The sequence below is a fragment of the Neofelis nebulosa genome, chromosome 10, assembly GCF_028018385.1.
Source record: "Neofelis nebulosa isolate mNeoNeb1 chromosome 10, mNeoNeb1.pri, whole genome shotgun sequence".
Taxonomy (NCBI): domain Eukaryota; kingdom Metazoa; phylum Chordata; class Mammalia; order Carnivora; family Felidae; genus Neofelis; species Neofelis nebulosa.
The window spans coordinates 63,749,621-63,770,873 of record NC_080791.1 but is presented as its reverse complement, the minus strand read 5'-3'; the positions used below and the strand labels follow the sequence as shown (position 1 = coordinate 63,770,873).

The following is a 21,253-nucleotide window of genomic DNA, read 5'->3' as shown; positions in this document are numbered from 1 at the left end:
CTGTCTATCTCAAGATGGCCCTGCCAGGTGGGCTGACTTTCTGTTCTGACATCTTCATTCTAAAGGCCAATTCTAAGACTATTACTTCCACCCTTCTCAGGGATAGATGTCTCCAACCCTGAGTGCCAGCCATTTACCCATGCCCCCAGCTAACTTCCCTAACTCTTTATAATTTCCTTCTCTATTAGCTTATATCCAGCCATGTTATTCCTTGCTTGTTTCTGATGTACACTAATGTATAGATTGAATAGTATTTCCTGCCTGGCTGCAAAGCATTGGACCAGTACCTGATTTCCTACTGATGTACCTAACCCATTGATTGGATACTCTGAAACAAACTGCAGCATGAATGAGCTCAAATACTGTCACACTAGAAAAGATACTGAAACTGTGCAGACAGCTATTGTGGTGGCACTTGGTCTCCACAAAGGGCTGTTCCTGCTTCCCATAGGGTGTGGTGCTACTTAAGTCTGGCCCTGTCTCCATCTTGGCTCTATAACAATGAGGGCCTATTATGCCTTAATCTTCAACACTGCCATCAAGGCTTGATTCTCTGATCCAGTGAAGAATTTAGAAAAGGACTAAATGTGTGGATTATAACATGATCTAAATGGTTTCTTAAACTTCCCTTCCTTCTTGGAAGGATGATAAATGATCCCTTAGAAACACAAAGGAAAAGATAATTATTGGTTCTGCTCCTTGATGAAATGAAAGTCAAAATCTGCTGATTGAAAAGTAAACTAGATAAAAGAAAAACCTGGGCTTTCTACTAAAGGCAGAACTCTTCATATTTTTTCAAATCCATATAATATGTGAGCATCTTTTTTCAAATAGCTTCCGTAAGAATTAAGGATGGAAATTTTGGAAAATCAAGTGTCTTGAATGCTTCCAAGATATTTTTTCAATAAAACATATTTGTTCTTACAATGAGATCTTCACTTTCAGGATTTGGTTTTCCACCATAGTCAACTTTTGATTCCTTTATTTGTGCTGATGTGTGGACAGAAATAAACACCAATGGGCACAGAAAACCAAACCTATCTGACTGAATTCATCTTGCTAGGCTTTTCTTCAGATTGGCAGATCCAAATCCTGCTGTTTGTAGTGTTTCTCATCATCTACCTGCTAACTCTGTGTGGGAATTTTCTCATCATAGTGCTAATTCATATTGACTCTCGACTTCATACACCAATGTACTTCTTCCTTAAAAACCTGTCGTTTATTGATCTCTGTTTCTCTACAACAGTCATCCCCCAGATGCTATTCCATTTGCTGGTAATGAGAAAGACCATTTCCTTTGCTGGGTGTTCAATTCAGATGATTTTTTTCCTAGTAGCTGGGTGTACAGAAAGTTCCCTCCTAGCAGTGATGTCCTATGACCGCTATGTGGCTGTCTGTAAGCCCCTTCACTACTCCACCCTCATGACCCAGAGGGTGTGTGTACAGCTGATCATAGGGTCCTGGGCCAGTGGAGCCATTGTGTCTTTAGTAGACACAATATTTACTTTATGTCTCTCATACCATGGACAGAATATAATTAATCATTATTTTTGTGAACCTCCTGCACTCTTGAAGTTGGCTTCAGAAGAAACCTACAAAGCTGAGATGGCCATCTTGGCAATGGGCATAGTAATTCTCCTTGGTCCTGTCTCCCTCATCCTTTTCTCCTACTGGAATATTACCTCCACTGTGATTCGGATACAGTCAGGTGAGGGGAGACTTAAGGCCTTTTCTACCTGTGGTTCTCATCTCATTGTTGTGGTCTTCTTCTACGGCTCAACTATATTTACCTACATGCGTCCAAATTCCAAGAAGATAAATGAAGGGGATAAGGTGATTTCTGTGTTCTACTCAGTCATAACATCCATGATGAACCCATTCATTTACAGCCTGAGAAACAAGGAGGTAAAGGAGGCATTTAGGAAAGCATTTGGAAGATAGAGCCTCTCAGAGACAATGATCTTTATATTGATACACATCTATGAGAATGAAGACATTCCAAAGTGGTTCAACATTTTTAACAGCTTTCTCTGTGAACTGTTTCTAAGCTGATGCAGAACTAAGGGTCATACATGTATCCTTGTATATCTAGGATGTTTTCAAGTTTGTCAACTGCATCTTGCTCAAGCTTATTCTCTGTGGTTATAGCTTGCTTGCCTCATTACAGCTTTTTGCTATTATATTACATATTATAATATAAATTACATTTATATATTATATACATTTATATATATACTTTTATATAAACTTTATATATATAATTTATACAATTTATACATACATTTATATACATATATATGTGTATACACACACACACACACACACACACATATACGAGGATCTTCATTTACACTGCATTACTGGTTCACTAATACATTTTCACCCAGACATAGTACCTTTCGGTTCTAAACTCCGTGGCTGCTTGTCAGCTTCATCCCATGCTAACATCATCTACAGCCATCCACAAACCTTGGAATACTACCTGATGTCATTATGCTAGACTCTACAATTTCTTGTGAGAAAATATCAATGATTTTTTTAACCTTAAAGTTCTGATATGGAAATTTTGTTTTTGTTTTGCTGTATGGTCCCAAAATACTGCTATCATCAATTCAACTACACATGGGGGAGCTATTGGCCTAGACAATAATTTGTGGGATCTCATATTCAGCAAACACCTTCCATATATCACACACTTTCCCTCCAAGGACAATTGCTGGGTTGAGGGAATTAGAATTAAAAGGCAACCTTCCTGCATCAATATACCACACCAATATATCACAATATACCACATATGACACCAATATACCACAGCTGTTGCCTCTTCAAACATGCTCTCCCCATTTCTGCAGGCTTGATGGTGCCAGTACCCATTAAGTTCTCATTTTGGGGAAGTAGTAAAGAAAGGCTGATATATGAGAAGCAATTCCAGAAGATATACATTGTTCTGTGGGATTAAATGGTCCTTAAGCTTTTTTTTTTTTTTTTTTTTTTTAAACAACTGCTGTAACCTCTTTATAGCAGAAGCACCACTGGTGATACTTGTAGTCACTCACTGATGTTCAGCATGCACACTGCCCCTCCTTTGGAAGAAAATCTACCCTCAGCTGAAGGTTTAACTTCAGGTATTAAGCGGAATTGACCCAACACTCCATTGGCATGTAGAAACACTACCAATTCTCATCCCTGATTGCAGGGCCTGTGAGTCATGACAACATAGCTGGAGACTACATTCTGCCTGTTCATAGTTCTGCCTATTTCTCCTCCATGATTGTCTATTTCTCCAGGCAGAAGTCCCATGACACAAACATATTCCACTACTTTGTACTTCATTTGCCAGACTTACAAATATCCCCTGACTTGTCCCACCTTATCCTCTATGCAGCTGTTTCTAGGGATTCTTGTCATACAGAGAAGAGTGCTGCTAACCATAGACAAATCCTCCTTTCACACAGTGGGAAGAATATGGGAAATTTTATCTTTTACCAGGAGAAATTTCAACTTGGAGTTCTGCTCTCGCTTCATGACTATGAACAAAGCAATTATGGGTGAAGTGTGGCATGAGCCAGAGAAAATAAGTCCCTAATGAAAATCAAGCTTGCCACATTGAGGTCTGGCTGCTCCAGCTTCAATGTCCATGGCCTATCCTGAGAATCCAATGCTATTCATTCTGTGCCATGATGTCCTTCCTGAATTGAATGACCTGTGTGCAGAATGATTCTGCATGGGAGAACAGATGTGTGCAATAATAGATTCACTATGCATGTGTGAGGTACATTTTCAAATTATGTGTAACTAGCATGATCTTGTACAAGGAAACCAAAACTGGTCTTGCACTATAGATGCTTTGAGAAGCTATGTTATAAATAATAGCATTTTCCCTTTTTAAAATTAAAATATAGATAACATACAATATTATATTAATTTCAGGTGCACAGCATAGTGATTTAATATTTATATATATTACATAATACTCACCACAGTAAATGGAGATATCATCTGTCACCTGACAAAGTTATTACAATATTGTTGACTATATTCCCTATGCTGTACTTTACATCTCATGATTTATTTATTTCATAATCGAATGTATCTCTTAATCCCTGTGATATATTTCACCCATCCCCTTGCCTCCCTCCCATCTGACAATCACCAGTTTGTTCTCTGTATTTATGAGTCTGTTTATGTCTTATTTTGTTTACTTGTTTTGTTTCTTTTTTGTTTGTTTCTTAAATTCCACATATATGTGAAATCATATGGTATTTGTCTGTCTCTAACTTATTTCACTTAGCATAATATCCTCTAACTCCATGAAACACATATCACCTCTTCTTTATCCATTCATCTATTGATGGACACTTAGGTTGCTTCCATATCTTGGCTACTGTAAATAATACTGCAATGATCATAGGGGTGCATGTATCTTTTCAAATTAATGTTTTCATTTTCTTCAGTTAACTGTGGGACCCAAGGAATTTAACAAAAATCCCCTACCCCTGGACAAACAGAGCAAGACTAACTCCATTTTATGCTACACCCACCATCTCATGTATAACCCCCACATAACCTACTTATTGCTTAAGACACTCCCCCACCCTAGTCAAGCCGCTGAGCACACCCTTACTGGAAACAGGCTCATATAGGAATGAGGAACCCCTAACCGCCAGAGAATGTAAACCCTGCCTTTTGCCCGCCAAACTTGCGCGCCAATTCTGACCAGAGTGATAGGCTAGTTCAAACAGTTACTATAGGGTAAATTGTGTTTCAGTTGGCCACCTGCATGTGGACTGACATGACTATGCAACTTTCTGTGTGTGTTACAATCTCATTAGCCACTGGCCCCTATAAAACTGCTATGCCTCTTAACCTAGGGGTCCAAGTCCCTGCTCCGCTGTGTCGGGTATACTTGGGCCCAAGCTCGAGCTTGCAAATAAACCCTCGTGCGTTTGCATGGGTATCGGCTCCTTGGTGGTCTCTCGGATTCAAAATCGGGGGCATTACATTAACTACCCAGAACTGAAATTGAATAGCATCCACTTCTACATATAATGCTGCCTCATGGCCATTCAGAAGCTCACTTCACCACTTCCTCTTTACCGGCCATTAAGTAAAAAAGAAGTTATATCACATAATTAGAATGATCATTGAAAAAGTGCCCATGGATCACTGAGTTACATAAAAACTATACATCTGACCTCATTAGGGAACTGGTGGAGGCAAGAAGGTAAGAAAACACAGATACTGATATATATTTTAAAATGAAAACATCAGCCTCTGACTGAATAGCAGACTACCGATGACTATGCAGGGGCAGCTAGGCAACTAATAACATGTGAGAAATTAAAACACCATATACATATATATGTGTATACACACATATATATGTATATGTGGGTATATATATATACATATATATGTGTATACACATATATATGTATATGTGTGTATATACATATATATGTATATATATATATACACATATATATACTGAAGTCACCATATTCTGGGTACTACCTTCGTCTTCTAGAGCAGTTTTTCAGTTTTTAAAAGAAATTAAGTTTCTTTCATTTATGTCACAGGTTTATGATTGTTCCTTTTGTATTAAATCAACCCAATGAGCATTGATTTCAATAGCACAGTTTGAGTTCACTTATTCAATGAACATCTAATCATTTATTGACTTAATATTTATTGAGAACTCTTCTATGTGCTGAACATACAGGAATAAATGAAGTTCAAAATTCCTATACTCGGGCGCCTGGGTGGCGCAGTCGGTTAAGCGTCCGACTTCAGCCAGGTCACGATCTCGCGGTCCGTTGAGTTCGAGCCCCGCGTCAGGCTCTGGGCTGATGGCTCGGAGCCTGGAGTCTGTTTCCGATTCTGTGTCTCCCTCTCTCTCTGCCCCTCCCCCGTTCATGCTCTGTCTCTCTCTGTCCCAAAAATAAATAAAAAACGTTGAAAAAAAAAATTAAAAAAAAAAAAATTCCTATACTCATAGAACTTACATTTTAGCAGAAGATGATAAAATAAACAAGTAAAACACGTATGTCTGATGGTAATAAGTTATTATGAGGAAATAAAAGCAAGGAAGGGTTGGTTGCAATTTTGAGCAGGTGCTCAGGAAAGATCTTTCTGGGAAGATGACATTTCAGTTACAGTACACCTTACATATTAGAGAAATTAACGTTTGTGCTGTGACCAGGATGTTCAGAAGAAAGAACCAAGACATTATTTGGGGGAAGAGGGTCCAGGCAGACAGAAGAGAGTCTGAACAGTTTGGATGGGAATAAGTTTTTTTTGAGATCAGAGGAGAGGAAAGTCAGAGAGAGTGATTGGAGGCTGTTAAGTGCCAGGGAGAGTGGCAAGAATGAGTTCACAGAAACAGGCAAGGACCAGATTGGTAGGGCTGTTTTATTAGTTTCCCAGGGCTGCCAAAACAAATTATCACAATGTTAGTAGTTTAAAACAACAGAAATCCATAGTTCTTGAGGCCAGAAGTCTGAAATCAATGTATCTGTAGACTCTGTTCCCTCAGAAGCCTCTGTTTTTGGTGCTGAGGTGTTCCTTAGTTTGTGGCAGCATAACTCCAATCTCTGCCTCTGTCCTCATAGGGCCTTCTTTCCTCTGTCTCTGTGTCTACCCCTTTTCTTAAAAGGATATCTGTCACTGGGCTTAGGGTTTACCCCAATCCAGGAGGATTTCGTCTTGAAATTTCCCTTAATTACACTGGCAAAGATCTTTATTCCAAAGGTCACTTTATGAGGTTCCAAGTGGGGATATATATATGGAGATATATATATATATATATATATATCCCCTATATAACACCCATTTAGCCCATCCGTCCACCCACCTCCCCTCCAGCAACTTTCAGTTTGTTCTCTGTATTTTGAGAGTCTCTTATGGTTTGCCTCCCTCTCTGTTTATATCTTATTTTTCTTTCCCTCCCCCTATGTTCATGTTACACTATTAAAAGGTCACTCTGAGTGTTGTATGGAGCATGGATTGTAAGTGGACAAGCATGGAAACAAGAAAAGCAAACAGTAGGAGTGAGTTCTATTCCAGTAGCCCATGGTAGAGATGCTGGTCTTAACTAGGGTTGTAGCAATGGAGAGCCAGAGGAGATAAGAAATGTGGTCAGATTAGATGTACAAGATGAAAAAAAGAGTAATGAAATATCCCTAAGTCTTTGACCTGAGCAATGTTGTGGACGATGAGGAAGACTCCAGAAGGGAGGAGTTTGGTGAGGAAATCAAGTATTCTCTTTTGGACTTGTTTATATGGCCCTTTGTTATATGCTGACTTTGTTCTCACACCACTCTTCTGTATTTGAATAGTTACAATAAAGCCTTCATTTAAACAGTCACACATCCTAAACTGCATCCAAAGCTGTTTAGGGTTGTGTTCCCCCCCCCCACCCCATTAGCATAAGACTTCAAGCATTTGGGGTACAATGGCAGCCAAGTTCTGAAAACCCCTGGCAGTAGTTAATTTAGTGGATATCATCCAGATCATGCAGAATACACTTCTGTAAGCTGTCTTTTATGTTAGCATCATTATTGAAACCTCAATTTTTGAAATGGTGACAAAATTCAGAGACACCAGTTGTCCTTAGATTGGTTTGAGAAACACTACAGTAGTATATGATTATCAGATAAGGTTCAAGTATTTCACTTTGTGATTACAATGAAAAATGCCCAAGGGTAATCTCTTATTGTAGAAGGGTTTTAAAAAGTTAATAGCACGAATTGCTCAAGGGAATGCCCTGTTTACAATAGCTCTTAGGACCTCAGACTTAAAGACTTCCTGCCATGAAAATCCTCCAGGCTGGTTCTTTGGTGAATTTGGGGAATTTTATAAAATGGTGCTTCTTGGCTTGGGGTAGAATAGGACTCATAGCCCAGATGATGTCCTAACCTTCAGAATATTCGGTAAATGGCAGTGGAAATTGCCTGTTAGGATATGGATTAGCAGACTGCCAAAACCATAACTCCCTTCATTCATTAACTTGTTTCTTCATCACTGACCCCAGTGTCCTGTTTGGCTCATGCCAGTCCTCCATGTGAGAGTGGGTAAGGTGATTAGGGAGATTTAATCCTTTTAGAGAGTCTGAAATCTTGATTGTGTTCATCGGGGTGGGCTCTGCCTTTCACTCCCCTCTCTTTTTCATCTGGCTTCTACAGAAAATACGTACTCTTCTTTTTTTACTGATTCCGAGTGATAGCCTCCCAAATCCTGTTCTGCAACTCCTCTGGAGAGGATTAAGCTACTGACCAGGGATATTAGAGTGACTGCAGGGGCTGTGAACACCCATTGCCTCTTATTTGGCACCAAAAGCTAATCTGCCAGATTCTCCTCCGCCCGTTGCTGTCTCAATGTTCCCTTTTCAGGGTTTCCCTCCTTGTTCTGTTTTGCCACTGGGTTTGGACAGTGAGAGTAGGCAGGGCCAGGACAGAACCTGAACCACCTGTCCTAGGGGACACAGGCAGCATCTTCTTGTCGTCAGACATCCCCGGATGGCCACATAAGACTGTGTGAGTATGCTAATTTGTATGTGCAGATATACACAAATCCTATGTGACAGTCTTGTCCCCTGTCACACTGAACTCACCCTTCTTCATTTGGATGTGGGTGACAGCCAGTTTATTCATTCTCTTTAACCTAGTGATCAATCCTGGGATCTTCTAAACCAAGATCTTCCCAATCCCAGGTCAGAGTTCAACATTTCAACAGTCAACATAAGACCACTCTTCTCATTTACATTTCTCTTGAGAGAGTGAATGTGTTGGTGTGCTAATGTGTTGGTGTGGAGTGTCAGCAGGAGTCTATTTGTCCATTCATTTTAAACCCCTATCATGTCTCAGGTGATACTGATATTCAGATAATAAAGATTAAGTGACATCAGTTTTACTATCTTGAAGAAAAACTCAGTCCAGGGAGACAAATATTTAATCACATACTTAAAAGACAATGTAACAGCTTCATGAAAGAAAGTACATACAAATATTTTTCTGGACATTGTGAATATAATGGTCAAGTCTACATTGTACACTGAGTAAAGAACTGTAAGAAAGTCATTATGCTAAATGCCCTCCTTAGTACCTGTCATCCATTTAACCGATCCCCCACCCACCTCACTCCATCAACCCTCAGTTTGTTCTCTAGCGTTAAGAGTCTCTTATGGTTTAAATTGTCAGTTTTGTTAGTATTTTCCTTTACTATTTCTTTTTTTTTCTTTCTTTCTCTCTCATTCTCTCTCTCTCTTTTGGTGCATGTTTAGGAAAGCCTTTATGACCCAAAGATTAGATGGATGGATAGACACATGATAGATAGGGAGATGGACAGACTACCAATTTTCATTAAAAAAAAAACAAAACTTAGATGTTTTCAAAAATTAGATCATTACCCCATCAGAATTAATTATTGCTTATACTTACATTATATGTATATATAAACATGTATCCATGATGTTCTAAAAAGCATAAATAATTGTCCCACAGCCTTTGTGAAGTAAATACACTTATTTAAGATGCCACCTTTACCATATATTAAATTTTCATACATATTAGGATATTTATTTATTTATTAATAAATATTTATTTATTTCAGTTTTATATTTATTAGTCAAGTGTTTTATGCTTGCTCAGTATACAGTATATTAATAAGGGAGGTAAAATTTACTATATATTTTATATCTGGTAGAATGTGTTCCCTATATCCCCTAATTTTTCTTTTCCACACTTCATTTTCTATCATAGAATTAGTCATCTAGATAAAATGCAGAATAAGATTATTAAATTCCCTTACAAAAAGTCTTCTGTGAACTTGGTTGGAATTTCAGTGCATTTATGAATTAATTTGGGCAAAATGAATACCTTGATAAGACTATGCTGTTTTGTTTACAAAATTAGTATGTCCATTTATTCAGATATTGTGTTTCATGATTTTCTTCAAATAGATCATGAATACTTCTTAGGTGTATACTTTGCTAAGTTTAAGCCACTGTGGAGGAATTTTTTTTGCTAAGATTTCTACTTGTTTATTTTGGTATATAACACAAGACTGTTCAGTTGTACAAGACTGACCTTGTATAAGATCACATTTCTTACTGGTTATCATAAACTCAAATTGTACCTTTTGACTTTGATTTTTTTTTATTTTAGAGATTATTTGTTTACTTTGAGAGAGAGAAAGAGAGAGAGGGTTGCAAAAGCAGAGGAAGGGCAGAGAGAGAGGGAAAGAGAGAATCCCAAGCAGGCTCCGTGCTGTCAGGGCAGAGCCCATCGCAGGGTTCCATCACACAAACCATGAGATCATGACTTGAGTTGAAATCAAGAGCCAGACACTTAACCGACTGGGCCACCCAGGCGCTCCTCCCTTTGATTTTTTAAAGGTATACAATCAAGTAATTTACAAATAACTTGTATCACTTTTCTGAAGACTTGTTCCTTTAATTCTTTCCATTGTCCTTTGGGCAAGATCCCCCAAAATTATTTAAAAATATCTGTTCATATATGTCTGACTGTTATTTTTGTGCCTACAGAGAGCTCTGCCATAGTGGATTAGCTCTTAAACTCATAAAACGAAGGTCTATGGATCTGTCTTTTAGGAGTGGATGTGGGAAATAGGCAGAAACAACTGGGTGAAAGTTTAACCTTCTTTACAATGAGTTTTTGAGTAAGAAAGAAAAAGAATTGCAGATTACAGAAAGAGTGAGAAAGCTTAAAATTTTTTCTGAGTCTTTGTTTCATCATCTATATACTAGGGATGATAATAACCTCCTCAGATGAACAGAAGATTTAAAATAAGTGTAAGGAAACAATGATGGCATCAGGACAGGGCCCAACACATTATAATTAGTATTGTTATTGGCAAAGGACCTTATGTAAAGAGAGATTATGTGTGGAGAACAGATTAAGACATATTTAAAGGACACTACTGAGTGCAACAACCACTGAGGCAGTTATTTCTACCGATGTTCCTGGGTACCCTCTTCACACTGAAAACAAACGAGGGAAGATTTACTTAAGGGCCAGGATCACAGACTACTACATCTTCCTTTAACTTGCCATTCGTTGCTCAGAGTGCTTCTTTAGATTGTTTTGCAAAAATAATGAAAAAAAATCAGCCTTCACAAACGTTATCACACAGTTTTCAGCATAACAATCGAACTGGTTTAAAGCAGCATCAATTTGTTTGCTTCCCAAACCTACATCAAAGGAAGGATGCACTGTGAGCAGCACTATAGTCTTGTCAGGACCATAAGTAGTCCTGCTAAGGTTTGGTCATGTAGCATATTCAGGATGATTTCTGAACCTCTGGTGCAACTAAAAGACTCAAGGGGATAGAAAATCAGAAATGACTTTCATCTGTCAAAACTACTGAGCAAAAAGAGAGCTCGGTCTTCTGACATATGGAATCTGTCAAGAGATAGAAATTAATAGCTCAGTTCTAATGCTGGTTAATAAAATACCAGATACATTTTTTTAAATAACTGATCAATATGTGTTTCTTTTCTTGGTGCTGACCTATAAACAGTAATAAATTTTCATGGGAGAAGAAAACCAAACCTATGTGACTGAATTTGTCTTCCTGGGCCTTTCACAGGATCCACACACACAACTCCTGCTCTTCTTCCTTTTTCTGATCATCTATCTGCTGACTGTACTGGGAAATCTGCTTATCATTGTGCTCATCCACACAGACTCCAGACTCCACACACCCATGTACTTTTTCCTTAGAAACTTGTCCTTTGCTGATCTCTGTTTCTCTACCACCACAGTGCCCCAGGTGCTAGTCCACTTCCTGGCAAAGAGGAAAACCATTTCCTTTGCTGGATGCTCAACTCAAATGTTTGTCTTACTTCTGGTTGGGTGTACAGAGTGCGCACTGCTGGCGGTGATGTCCTATGACCGGTATGTGGCTGTCTGTAAGCCCCTGCACTACTCTTCTATCATGACACATTGGTTATGTGTCCAGCTGGCCTTAGGGTCCTGGGTCAGTGGAGCGTTAGTATCTCTAGTGGATACCACATTCACACTGTGTCTGCCCTACCAAGGGAACAATATCATTAACCACTTTTTTTGTGAACCTCCTGCCCTCCTGAAGCTGGCTTCCACAAATACCTATAGCACAGAAATGGCCATCTTTGCAATGGGCGTGGTCATCCTCCTAGCTCCTGTCTGCCTGATCCTTGTCTCCTACTGGAATATTATCTCTGCTGTGATCCAAATGCAGTCTGGGGAGGGGAGATTCAAGGCTTTCTCTACCTGTGGCTCCCATCTCATTGTTGTTGTCCTCTTCTATGGCTCAGCAATATTTGCCTATATGAGGCCAAACTCCAAGATAATGAATGAAAGGGATAAAATGATCTCTGTGTTCTACTCAGCAGTGACACCCATGCTGAACCCGATCATTTATAGTCTGAGAAACAAGGATGTCAAAGGGGCTCTCAGGAGAGTGACTGCAAAATAGTCTCTTTTAAGGTGAGGATCTTTAATCATGATGAGAATTTTAAAGATGTAGAGAGAAGTGATTTTCTTATAAACTTTTCCCATTTTCATCCCATTCCTCCACTTCTTTTCCTTCTCCTATTTTCCTATATCTATTCTAAGAAAATTTAGTTAATTGCCTATTCAAAGCAAGGCATATTGATAGACAAAGGAAAGAAATATAGAAGGGGGTTTGCGTGGGAGGATGGGTTAAATAGTGATGGGGATTAAGGAGTGCACTTGTAATGAGCCCTAGGTGTTATAAGTTTTGAATCACCAAATTGTACACTTGAAATTAATATTACCACTATATGTTAACTAACTGGAATTTAAGTAAAATCTTTTTTATAATGTTTATTTGTTTATTTTTGAGAGACAGAGAGAGAGAGAGAGAGCATGTGCACAGAGTGGGGGAGGGGCAGAGAGAGAGAGACACAGAATCCAAAGCAGGCTCCAGGCTCTGAGCTGTCAGCACAGAGCCTGATGCGTGGCTTGAACTCATGAACCACGAGATCATGACCTGGGCCAAAGTCAGATGCTCAACCGACTGAGCCACCTAGGCGCCCCTGGAATTTAAGTAAATTTTTTTAGAAAGAAATAAAAGGCATCCAAATCAGCAAGGAAGAAGTCAAACTTTCACTATTTACAGATGACATGATACTTTGTACAGAAAAACCCAAAGACTCTACCAAAAATTTGCTAGAACAGATACATGATTCAGTAAAGTTGCAGAATACAAAATCAATGTACAGAAATCTGTTGCATTTCTATACACCAATAATGAAGAAGAAAAAAGAGAAATCAAGGAATCAATCCCATTTACAAATGCACCAAAACCCATAACATACCTAGGAATAAACCTAACCAAACAGGTAAAAGATCTGTACTCTGAAAACAATAGAACAGTTATGAAAGAAATTGCAGATGACACAAAGAAATGGGAAAACATTTCATGCTTGTGGATTGGAAGAACAAATATTGTTAAAATGCCTATACTACCCGAAGCAATCTACACATTTAATGACATCCCTATCAAAATACCAACAGCATTCTTCACAGAGTTAGAACAAACCTAAAATTGGTATGGAACCACAAAAGACCTGGAAGAGCCAAGCAACCTTGTAAAAGAAAAGGAAGGCTGGAGGCATCACAATTCTGGACTTCAAGTTATACTATAAAGGTGTAGTGATCAGGGCACCAGTGTGGCTCGGTTGGTTGAGTATATGATTTTTGCTCAGGTCATGATCTCATCATGGAGCCTGCTTCACATGTTAGGTTCCCCTTTCTGTCCCTTGAGACCACCCCCCCACCAAATAAATAAATAAACATTAAAAGAAAAACAACAAAACAAATACCCCAAAAGTATAGCGATCAAGACAGTATGGAACTGGCACAAAAACAGATATATAGATCAATAGAACAGAATAGAAAACCCAGAAATTAAACCACAACTATATGGTCAATTAATCTTTGACAAAGCAGGAAAGAATATCCAATAGAAAAAAAAGGTTCTTCAACAAATGATGTTGGGAAAACTGGACAGAAACATGCAAAAGAATGAAACTGGACCACTGTCCTACACCATACACAAAAATAAATTCAAAATGAATTAAAGACCTAAATGTGAGACAGGGAACCATCAAAATCCTAGAAGAGAAAACAGGCAGCAACCTCTTTGACATCGCTGTAGCAACTTCTTACTGGAAATGTCTCCTGAGGATGGGAAACAAAAGCAAAAATAAACTATTGGGACTTCATCAAAATAAAAAGCTTTTGTACAGCGAAGGAAGCAATCCACAATACTAAAAGACAACCTACTAAATGGGAGAAGATATTTGCAAAGGACATATCTGACAAAGGGCTAGTATCCCAAATCTATAAAGAACTTCTCAGAGTCAACACACAAAAAGCAAATAAGTCAGTGAAGAAATAGGCAGAAGACATGAATAGACATTTTTCCAAAGAAGACATACAAGGTTTTTATTTTTCTTTAAAGTTTATTTATTTTGAGAAAGACAGAGACAGTGTAAGTGGGGGAAGGGAAGAGAGAGAGGGAGAGAGAGAGAGAATCCCAAGCAGGGTCTATACTGCCAGCACAGAGCCTGATGTAGGGTTTTGAACCCACAAAGCCGTGAGATCATGACCTAAGATGAAACCAAGAGTGAGACACTTAACTGACTGAGCCACCCAGGTGCCCCCAAAGAAGACATACAGATGGCTAACAGGCACATGAAATGATGCTCAACATCACTCATCATCAGGAAAATACAAATCAAAACCCCAATGAGATACCACCTCCCACTTGTCAGAATTGCCAAAATTAACATCTCAGGAAACAAGAGATGTTGGCAAGGATGCAGAGAATGGGGAACCCTCTTACACCATTAGTGGGAATACAAACTGGTTCAGCCACTCTGGAAAACAGTATGGAGGTTCCTCAAAAAAATTAAAAATAGAACTACCCTACAACCCAGTAATTTCACTACTAGGTACTTATCCAAAGGATAAAAAAATGCTGATTCGAATGGGCACATGCACACCAGTGTTTATAGCAGCACTATCGACAATAGCCAAATTATGGAAAAAGCCCCAATGTCCATCCACATAGGAATGTATAAGAAAGATGTGGTAAATATACATATATATATACACAATGGAATATTACTTGGTGATCAGAAGGGGTTCTTTATGATGGGATAATCAGAGCATACTTGTATCCCTGTGATTACGATCCAGAAGTGAAGAAGATAATGGTTTAAATTAAAGAGACTCTGCAGGAACAAAATCTTTGGTAGGTGAAATACTAGTGAAGGGGTCAGCCTTTAATAGATAGTTGTAAAGGGGGAAACCAAACATGAACATACAGGTACATACACGTGGGTGGGAGGTTTGAAGAGAAAAAGATAAGGGGCTGGCCTTTCTTATTTCCCTTCTCTTTCTTACCCCATACTCCACATTCTATTCCAAGTAAAGTACATATGGGGTAAGATAATCAGCTGAGACTGAGGTGTGAAAGAGTCATTTTCAGAAAGAAAAGAAGATTGAGTTCAGAAGGTGGAGTAGTATATACTATGTTCTGGAAGGCATAGCTGAGTACTGCAAAAAAATCCTAAATTAGAAGTTACTTTACCAGTTGAATATATTCATGATCAAATTACCAATGGGTTTTTGAGGTGTAGATGACAGAATCAAATATCCTTAGAAAGAGTAAGGAGAGAAAGAAGCTAGAACTGAACAGATAGCCAAGAAGTGTACCTTAATACTATGTTTATGAGACATAATACATGATTTAAAAAATAAATTCATGGAAAAGAATTATTGTAAAGAAAAGGGCAACTTTGGGGGCACGTGGGTGGCTCAGTTTGTTGAGCGTCTGACTTCAGCTCAGGTCATGATCTCAGGGCTTGTGAGTTCGAGCCCTGCGTCAGGCTCTGTGCTGACCGCTCAGAGCCTGCAGCCTGCTTTGGATTCTGTGTCTCCCTCTCTCTCTGCCCCTCCCCCCAACTCTCTCTCTCTCTGTCTCTCTCTGGCTCTCTCAAAAATAAATAAACATTAAAAAAAACGAAAATGACAACTTTGAAAAAAGTTAAAACCTCACCATATCAAGATAAATTAGAAACTTATTCTAAAAGTTAAATACAATTATAAAATTATGAAGAAAAAATAACATATATAAATTGTTACCTAAAGAGAGAGTAGAAAATTACATCCTAGCAGTAAAATTACTTAAAGAAAACAAAAAAGAAAAAGATGGATAGATTTCACTACACAAATATTTTCAGTACTTCTGTGTCTACAAATCCTTACCATGCAGATATTTGAAAAATAACACACTGATAAAAAGTTATTACCACAAACGTAACAAATTATCAGTGTCCCTAATCTGTAAAGAACTCCAAAAACTCAAAAAGAAAAATATAAATTTATCTATTATGCAAATTAAAGTAATATATTTAAATTTATACCTAGTAAATTAATAAAAACTGTTCAACTCAATATGAAAATGAGTTAAGTACACTTATATGTTGCTGGTAAAAAGGCAGAATGTTTAATATGAAAAAATTAATTCATCTTTTTATGTCAAGAATATTAAATAGATTTTGACTTTGGTTTTAGTAATTCCACTCACAAGAATTTATTCTGATGGAAAAAATCAATCACTGTTGACTCAGAGGTCAACATTGCTATTTTTACACACACACAGTGTTGACTCAGAGGTCAACATTGCTATTTTTACACACACACACTAGTTGTATATCAATGACGAAATAGCCAATTCTATTACAAAGCATCCATATGATGTAATGTTGTGTCATTACATAAAAATATTTTCAAGGCTACTTATTCACAGAAGAGTTAAGATTTATTAAATACTCATTGTATGCCAGGTGTTATTCTAAATATCTTACATTTATGTTTACTAACTTCTTTAATCCTCACAATGACTATGAAGTAGGTCTTACTATTACTGCCAATATACAGCTTAGAGATTTGCAGATAGGTACAGAGAGGTTAAGAAACATGCTCAATGTTATGTTAGTGGGGGCATACTGAATTCGAACCTCGGTACTCTGACAACTGACCCCAGCCTCTTTGTCACTGCTCTTTACAGCTGCCAAATAATGTAGGGGAAAAATTCACTATGTATTAATAAATGAAAAAATCTCTACTTTATGTGCACATATAAACTCAGGGAAATGCATGCCTGCCTTCAAAATGAAAGAAAATGTATCTAAAAGTGTGGAGGTTATCTCTGGGTAAGATTTTAGTTGGTTTTTGCCTATTTTTAATATCCCTAATTTTATTAATTTTTTAAAAGTCCTAGTTTTACAGATGAAAGTGCTGTTATTAATTTTTAATAATTTTTTGTTATTTTTTAAAGAGAAAGCATTAGCAAATTTCCAAAAAGAGCAATATTCCCCAAAATAGTGCCACTTGGATGAACCATGTTATTTTGAAGCTTCAAAACAACCTGCAGATTTTGTGTAAGTATTTCCAGGCTTACAAACAAATGGCAGTAGTACAGCATATTTAAGCCACTAGAAAATTAATTGATATGTTGTCCTCTCCTTTTCAGCACAAATACACATCCGCAGACTCACACATCCACACATATTAAGCATATGAACCCTCTGCAATTTAGCTCCATTTCAAGACTGCAACCAGTTGTTTGTTTGTCTGTTCTGTTTACTGCCAAGGAGTAAGCATTGTTTCCAATGGACGTTGCTAATGAGATGTCCTTTCTATTTTATTCATTTCAGCAATATTTGGATTTTAGGCAGTATAAAAAATTTCCACATCAAAAACAAAGTCAAACAAAAACACCTGTTGGAGGGTCCAGGTGGGTCAGTTTCTGTAATGACTGTTTGGAAAAAGGAAGTTAGAACATGATACAAATCCATACAAACTACTACCAGTTTGGGCATTAACTAGGTTGCCTACGTGCTCTTGTAACAAGGTCAGGTGTCTAAAATTTGTGCAGATCTCAAGGTCTGCTCCCTTGATATGGGCCTTGTTTAGGCCCTTGAAACTTGAAACTTGAAACTTTCTTTTCTTGAAAGTTTCTTTTCTTTGGTTCATACGTTGGTCCACTATGGACTTTCAAGTCAGAGGTCATGTCCAAAATTGGTAAAAGTCCCTTGTCTCTTTCAACTTGGTAGCTAAATGGGAAAGTAGGCAAATTTTAAATAGAATGCAGATCATTTCTTATAAATTGCTTGATGGAAGAAAGACTTAAAAGAGCATTTGATAATGAGATATCACCTTGAATCCATCAAAATGTTGGAATAAAAAAGACAAAAAGTAAGTATTGACAAGGATGTGAGGAAAAGAAACCTTTGTGCAATGCTGGTGGGAATATAAATTGGTGCAGCCACTGTAGAAATGGTATGGAGATTCCTCAAAAAATCAAAATAGAAATATCATATGAAGCAGCACTCTCAACAATAGCCAAATTATGGAAAGAGCCTAAATGTCCATCAACTGATGAATGGATAAAGAAATTGTGGTTTATATACACAATGGAGTACTACAGGGCAATGAGAAAGAACGAAATATGGCCCTTTGTAGCAACGTGGATGGAACTGGAGAGTGTGATGCTAAGTGAAATAAGCCATACAGACAAAGACAGATACCATATGTTTTCACTCTTATGTGGATCCTGAGAAACTTAACAGAAACCCATGGAGGAGGGGAAGGGAAAAAAAAAAAGAGGTTAGAGTGGGGGAGAGCCAAAGCATAAGAGACTCTTAAAAACTGAGAACAAACTGAGAGTTGATGGGGGGTGGGAGGGAGGGGGTGGGTGATGGGTATTGAGGAGGGCACCTTTTGGGATGAGCACTGGGTGTTGTATGGAAACCAATTTGACAATAAATTTCATATACTGGGAAAAAAAAAAGAAATATCATATGATCCAGTAGTTCTACTACTGGCTACTTATCCAAGGAAAATGAAAACACTAATTCATAAAGATATAAACATCCCTGTTTTAATTGTAGCATTATTTACAATAGCTGAGATATGAAAGCAACCCACATGCCTGTTGATAGATGAATGGATAAAGAAGATGTTACACACACACACACACACACACACACACACACGCACATACAGTGGAATATTAATCAGCCATAAAAATAGAATGAAATCTTGCCATTTGTGATAACATGGATGAACCTTGAGGGTATTATGCTAAGTAAAATAAGTCAGGCAGAAAAAAACAAATCCCATATGATTTCACTTATACATGGAATGAAAACAAAACAAAAGAACAAACAAAGAAACAACAGAAATAGACCATGGATACAGAGAATAAACTGGTGGTTGCCAGAACAGATGGAAGGATGGTGAAAATGGGTCAAGAGGAGTGGGAGATACAAGCTTCCAGTTGGGAATGAATACATCACCAGGATAAAAGGTACAGTGGGGATGAAAGGGAATACAGTCCATGATATTGTAATGGTGCTGTACGGTAACAGATGGTAGCTACATTTGTGGTGAACACAGCATAAAGTATAGACTTGTCAGGTCACTATGTTGCACACCAAACTAATGTAACATTCTATGTCAACTGTAGTTGAAAAAATAAAATAAAGTAAAATGGTAAAAATACAGACACACAAAATCATTTCAGAAGTCAGGTCACACTTCTTCATTTTTCTATTAAAAGATACACTCTGAGTTATAGTGTTTTCACCATGAGAATTAGCATATTTCTTCTGACTTCAAAGAGGAATAAATTTTGAGGGCTAGCCATAAGCTCTCCCTAGATGGTGGAATGTGTCTACAGCATGTATTTTCCCAGAACTCTCTTCAAAGCCCCCATGACTTCCTTATTCCTCAAGCTATAGATAAGGGGATTCAGGGCTGGAGTGACAACTGTGTAGAAAACAGAGGTGATGTTGTCTTGCTTGGGACTGTGGAGAGAACTGGGCAGGACATACATGAATGTGGCAGCTCCATAGAACATCCCAACCACAGTCAGATGGGAAGAGCAGGTGACTAGGGCTTTCTGCCTCCCCTCATTTGAGGGCATGTGAAGCACAGTAAACAGGATTAGTGCATAGGAAGAAATGATTGCAAGGAGAGGGGGCATCAGGAAGGTCACACCCATCACATACACAAACAGTTCATATCTAGAGGTATCTGCACAGGCCAACTTCAGCAAAGGTGGAATCTCACAAAGCAGGTGCCTGATGTTCCGGGCTTTGCAGAAGGGATACTGCATGGTATAAAAGGTATGTCCTAGAGCATTCAGGTATGCCAGTATCCATGCTGTGGCCACCATGAGCCAGCAGACCCTTGGCCTCATGAAGACCATGTAGTTCAGAGGATGACAAATGGCCACATATCTATCATAGGCCATGAAGGCCAGTAGCAGGTCCTCTGCACCACCCAGCATCAATGCCAGAAACATCTGAAGGGCACAGCCCGCAAAGGAGATGGTGTTTTCACTGCGCAGAAAATCCATGAGCGCCTTGGGAGTGACAACAGATGTGAAGAGGAGGTCCATGAGTGAGAGCTGCCCGAGCAGGAAGTACATGGGCACGTGGAGCCGGGAATCCACCGTGATGACCAAGAGCAGCAGGCCATTGCTGGTCAGGGCCAACATGTACAGGACTGTGATTATGACACAGAGCAGTTCAGGAGACCCACTGTCTTTCAGAATCCCCATCAATATAAAGCCACTGCCCAGGGTGGAGTTCCAGTACTCCATTCTGTATTGTTTCTTTAGTTGCCTAGAACCAAACACATTCTCGGTGAATTTTTGCAAAGGTGGTCCCTAGTTTGTAACATCACAAGACCCTAATTGAATCCAACTCCCATTTGGAAAAGCCACATTTGGAGCATTGTACCCAAGCCCAGAAAAGTCAGAAGAGACAGGGACATGGAATTGTGAGGGATCATGAATACAATGAGGTGTTGCCTTTCCTATTGGACTCTGACTTTAACTCTTGACCTCTCCGTTTCTGACACTTTTAATTGTATATTGATGAAAGAACCATCTAAATGGAGAGCAGGCATCATAGTAATAACTAAACATTGAGAGGTCATTATATGAAAGTATTATTCAGGACACCAAACCTGGACAAGTATCTTTCCAGAATGATTAAAGTATCCCTCTCTTAAAGGTAGCTTATGTACTAGAAAGTAATATTCTAATACATAAGCCCTTGATTATTTTTGTACCTCGGTTTAAGTATAATGTTTGATGACTGATTTACATGCCCGGTTAGTGTCCTAACAGACCTATTCTGAATATA

General features: G+C 38.4%; 3 protein-coding genes across 3 annotated transcripts; 2 read left to right on the top strand and 1 right to left on the bottom strand.

The window, feature by feature from the left end:
* The first annotated feature begins 1,017 nt into the window (after window positions 1-1,017).
* On the top strand, window positions 1,018-1,941 carry LOC131488709 (olfactory receptor 2D3-like). The gene has a single exon (XM_058690570.1). It carries the CDS (start codon window positions 1,018-1,020, stop codon window positions 1,939-1,941), a length of 924 nt encoding a protein of 307 aa, XP_058546553.1.
* Window positions 1,942-11,550: 9,609 nt separating this feature from the next.
* On the top strand, window positions 11,551-12,474 carry LOC131488708 (olfactory receptor 2D3-like). The gene has a single exon (XM_058690569.1). It carries the CDS (start codon window positions 11,551-11,553, stop codon window positions 12,472-12,474), a length of 924 nt encoding a protein of 307 aa, XP_058546552.1.
* A 7,299-nt stretch (window positions 12,475-19,773) lies between these two features.
* Window positions 19,774-20,783, bottom strand: LOC131488707 (olfactory receptor 2AG1-like). The gene has a single exon (XM_058690567.1). The coding sequence runs from the start codon at window positions 20,704-20,706 to the stop codon at window positions 19,774-19,776; it is 933 nt and encodes a 310-aa protein (XP_058546550.1). The 5' UTR covers window positions 20,707-20,783.
* Window positions 20,784-21,253: the final 470 nt, after the last annotated feature.

Bases quoted from the DNA above. Each gene is read 5' to 3' on its own strand.
- LOC131488709 (XM_058690570.1), top strand. From the start codon at position 1,018: ATGGGCACAGAAAACCAAACCTATCTGACTGAATTCATCTTGCTAGGC.
- LOC131488708 (XM_058690569.1), top strand. From the start codon at position 11,551: ATGGGAGAAGAAAACCAAACCTATGTGACTGAATTTGTCTTCCTGGGC.
- LOC131488707 (XM_058690567.1), bottom strand. From the start codon at position 20,706: ATGGAGTACTGGAACTCCACCCTGGGCAGTGGCTTTATATTGATGGGG.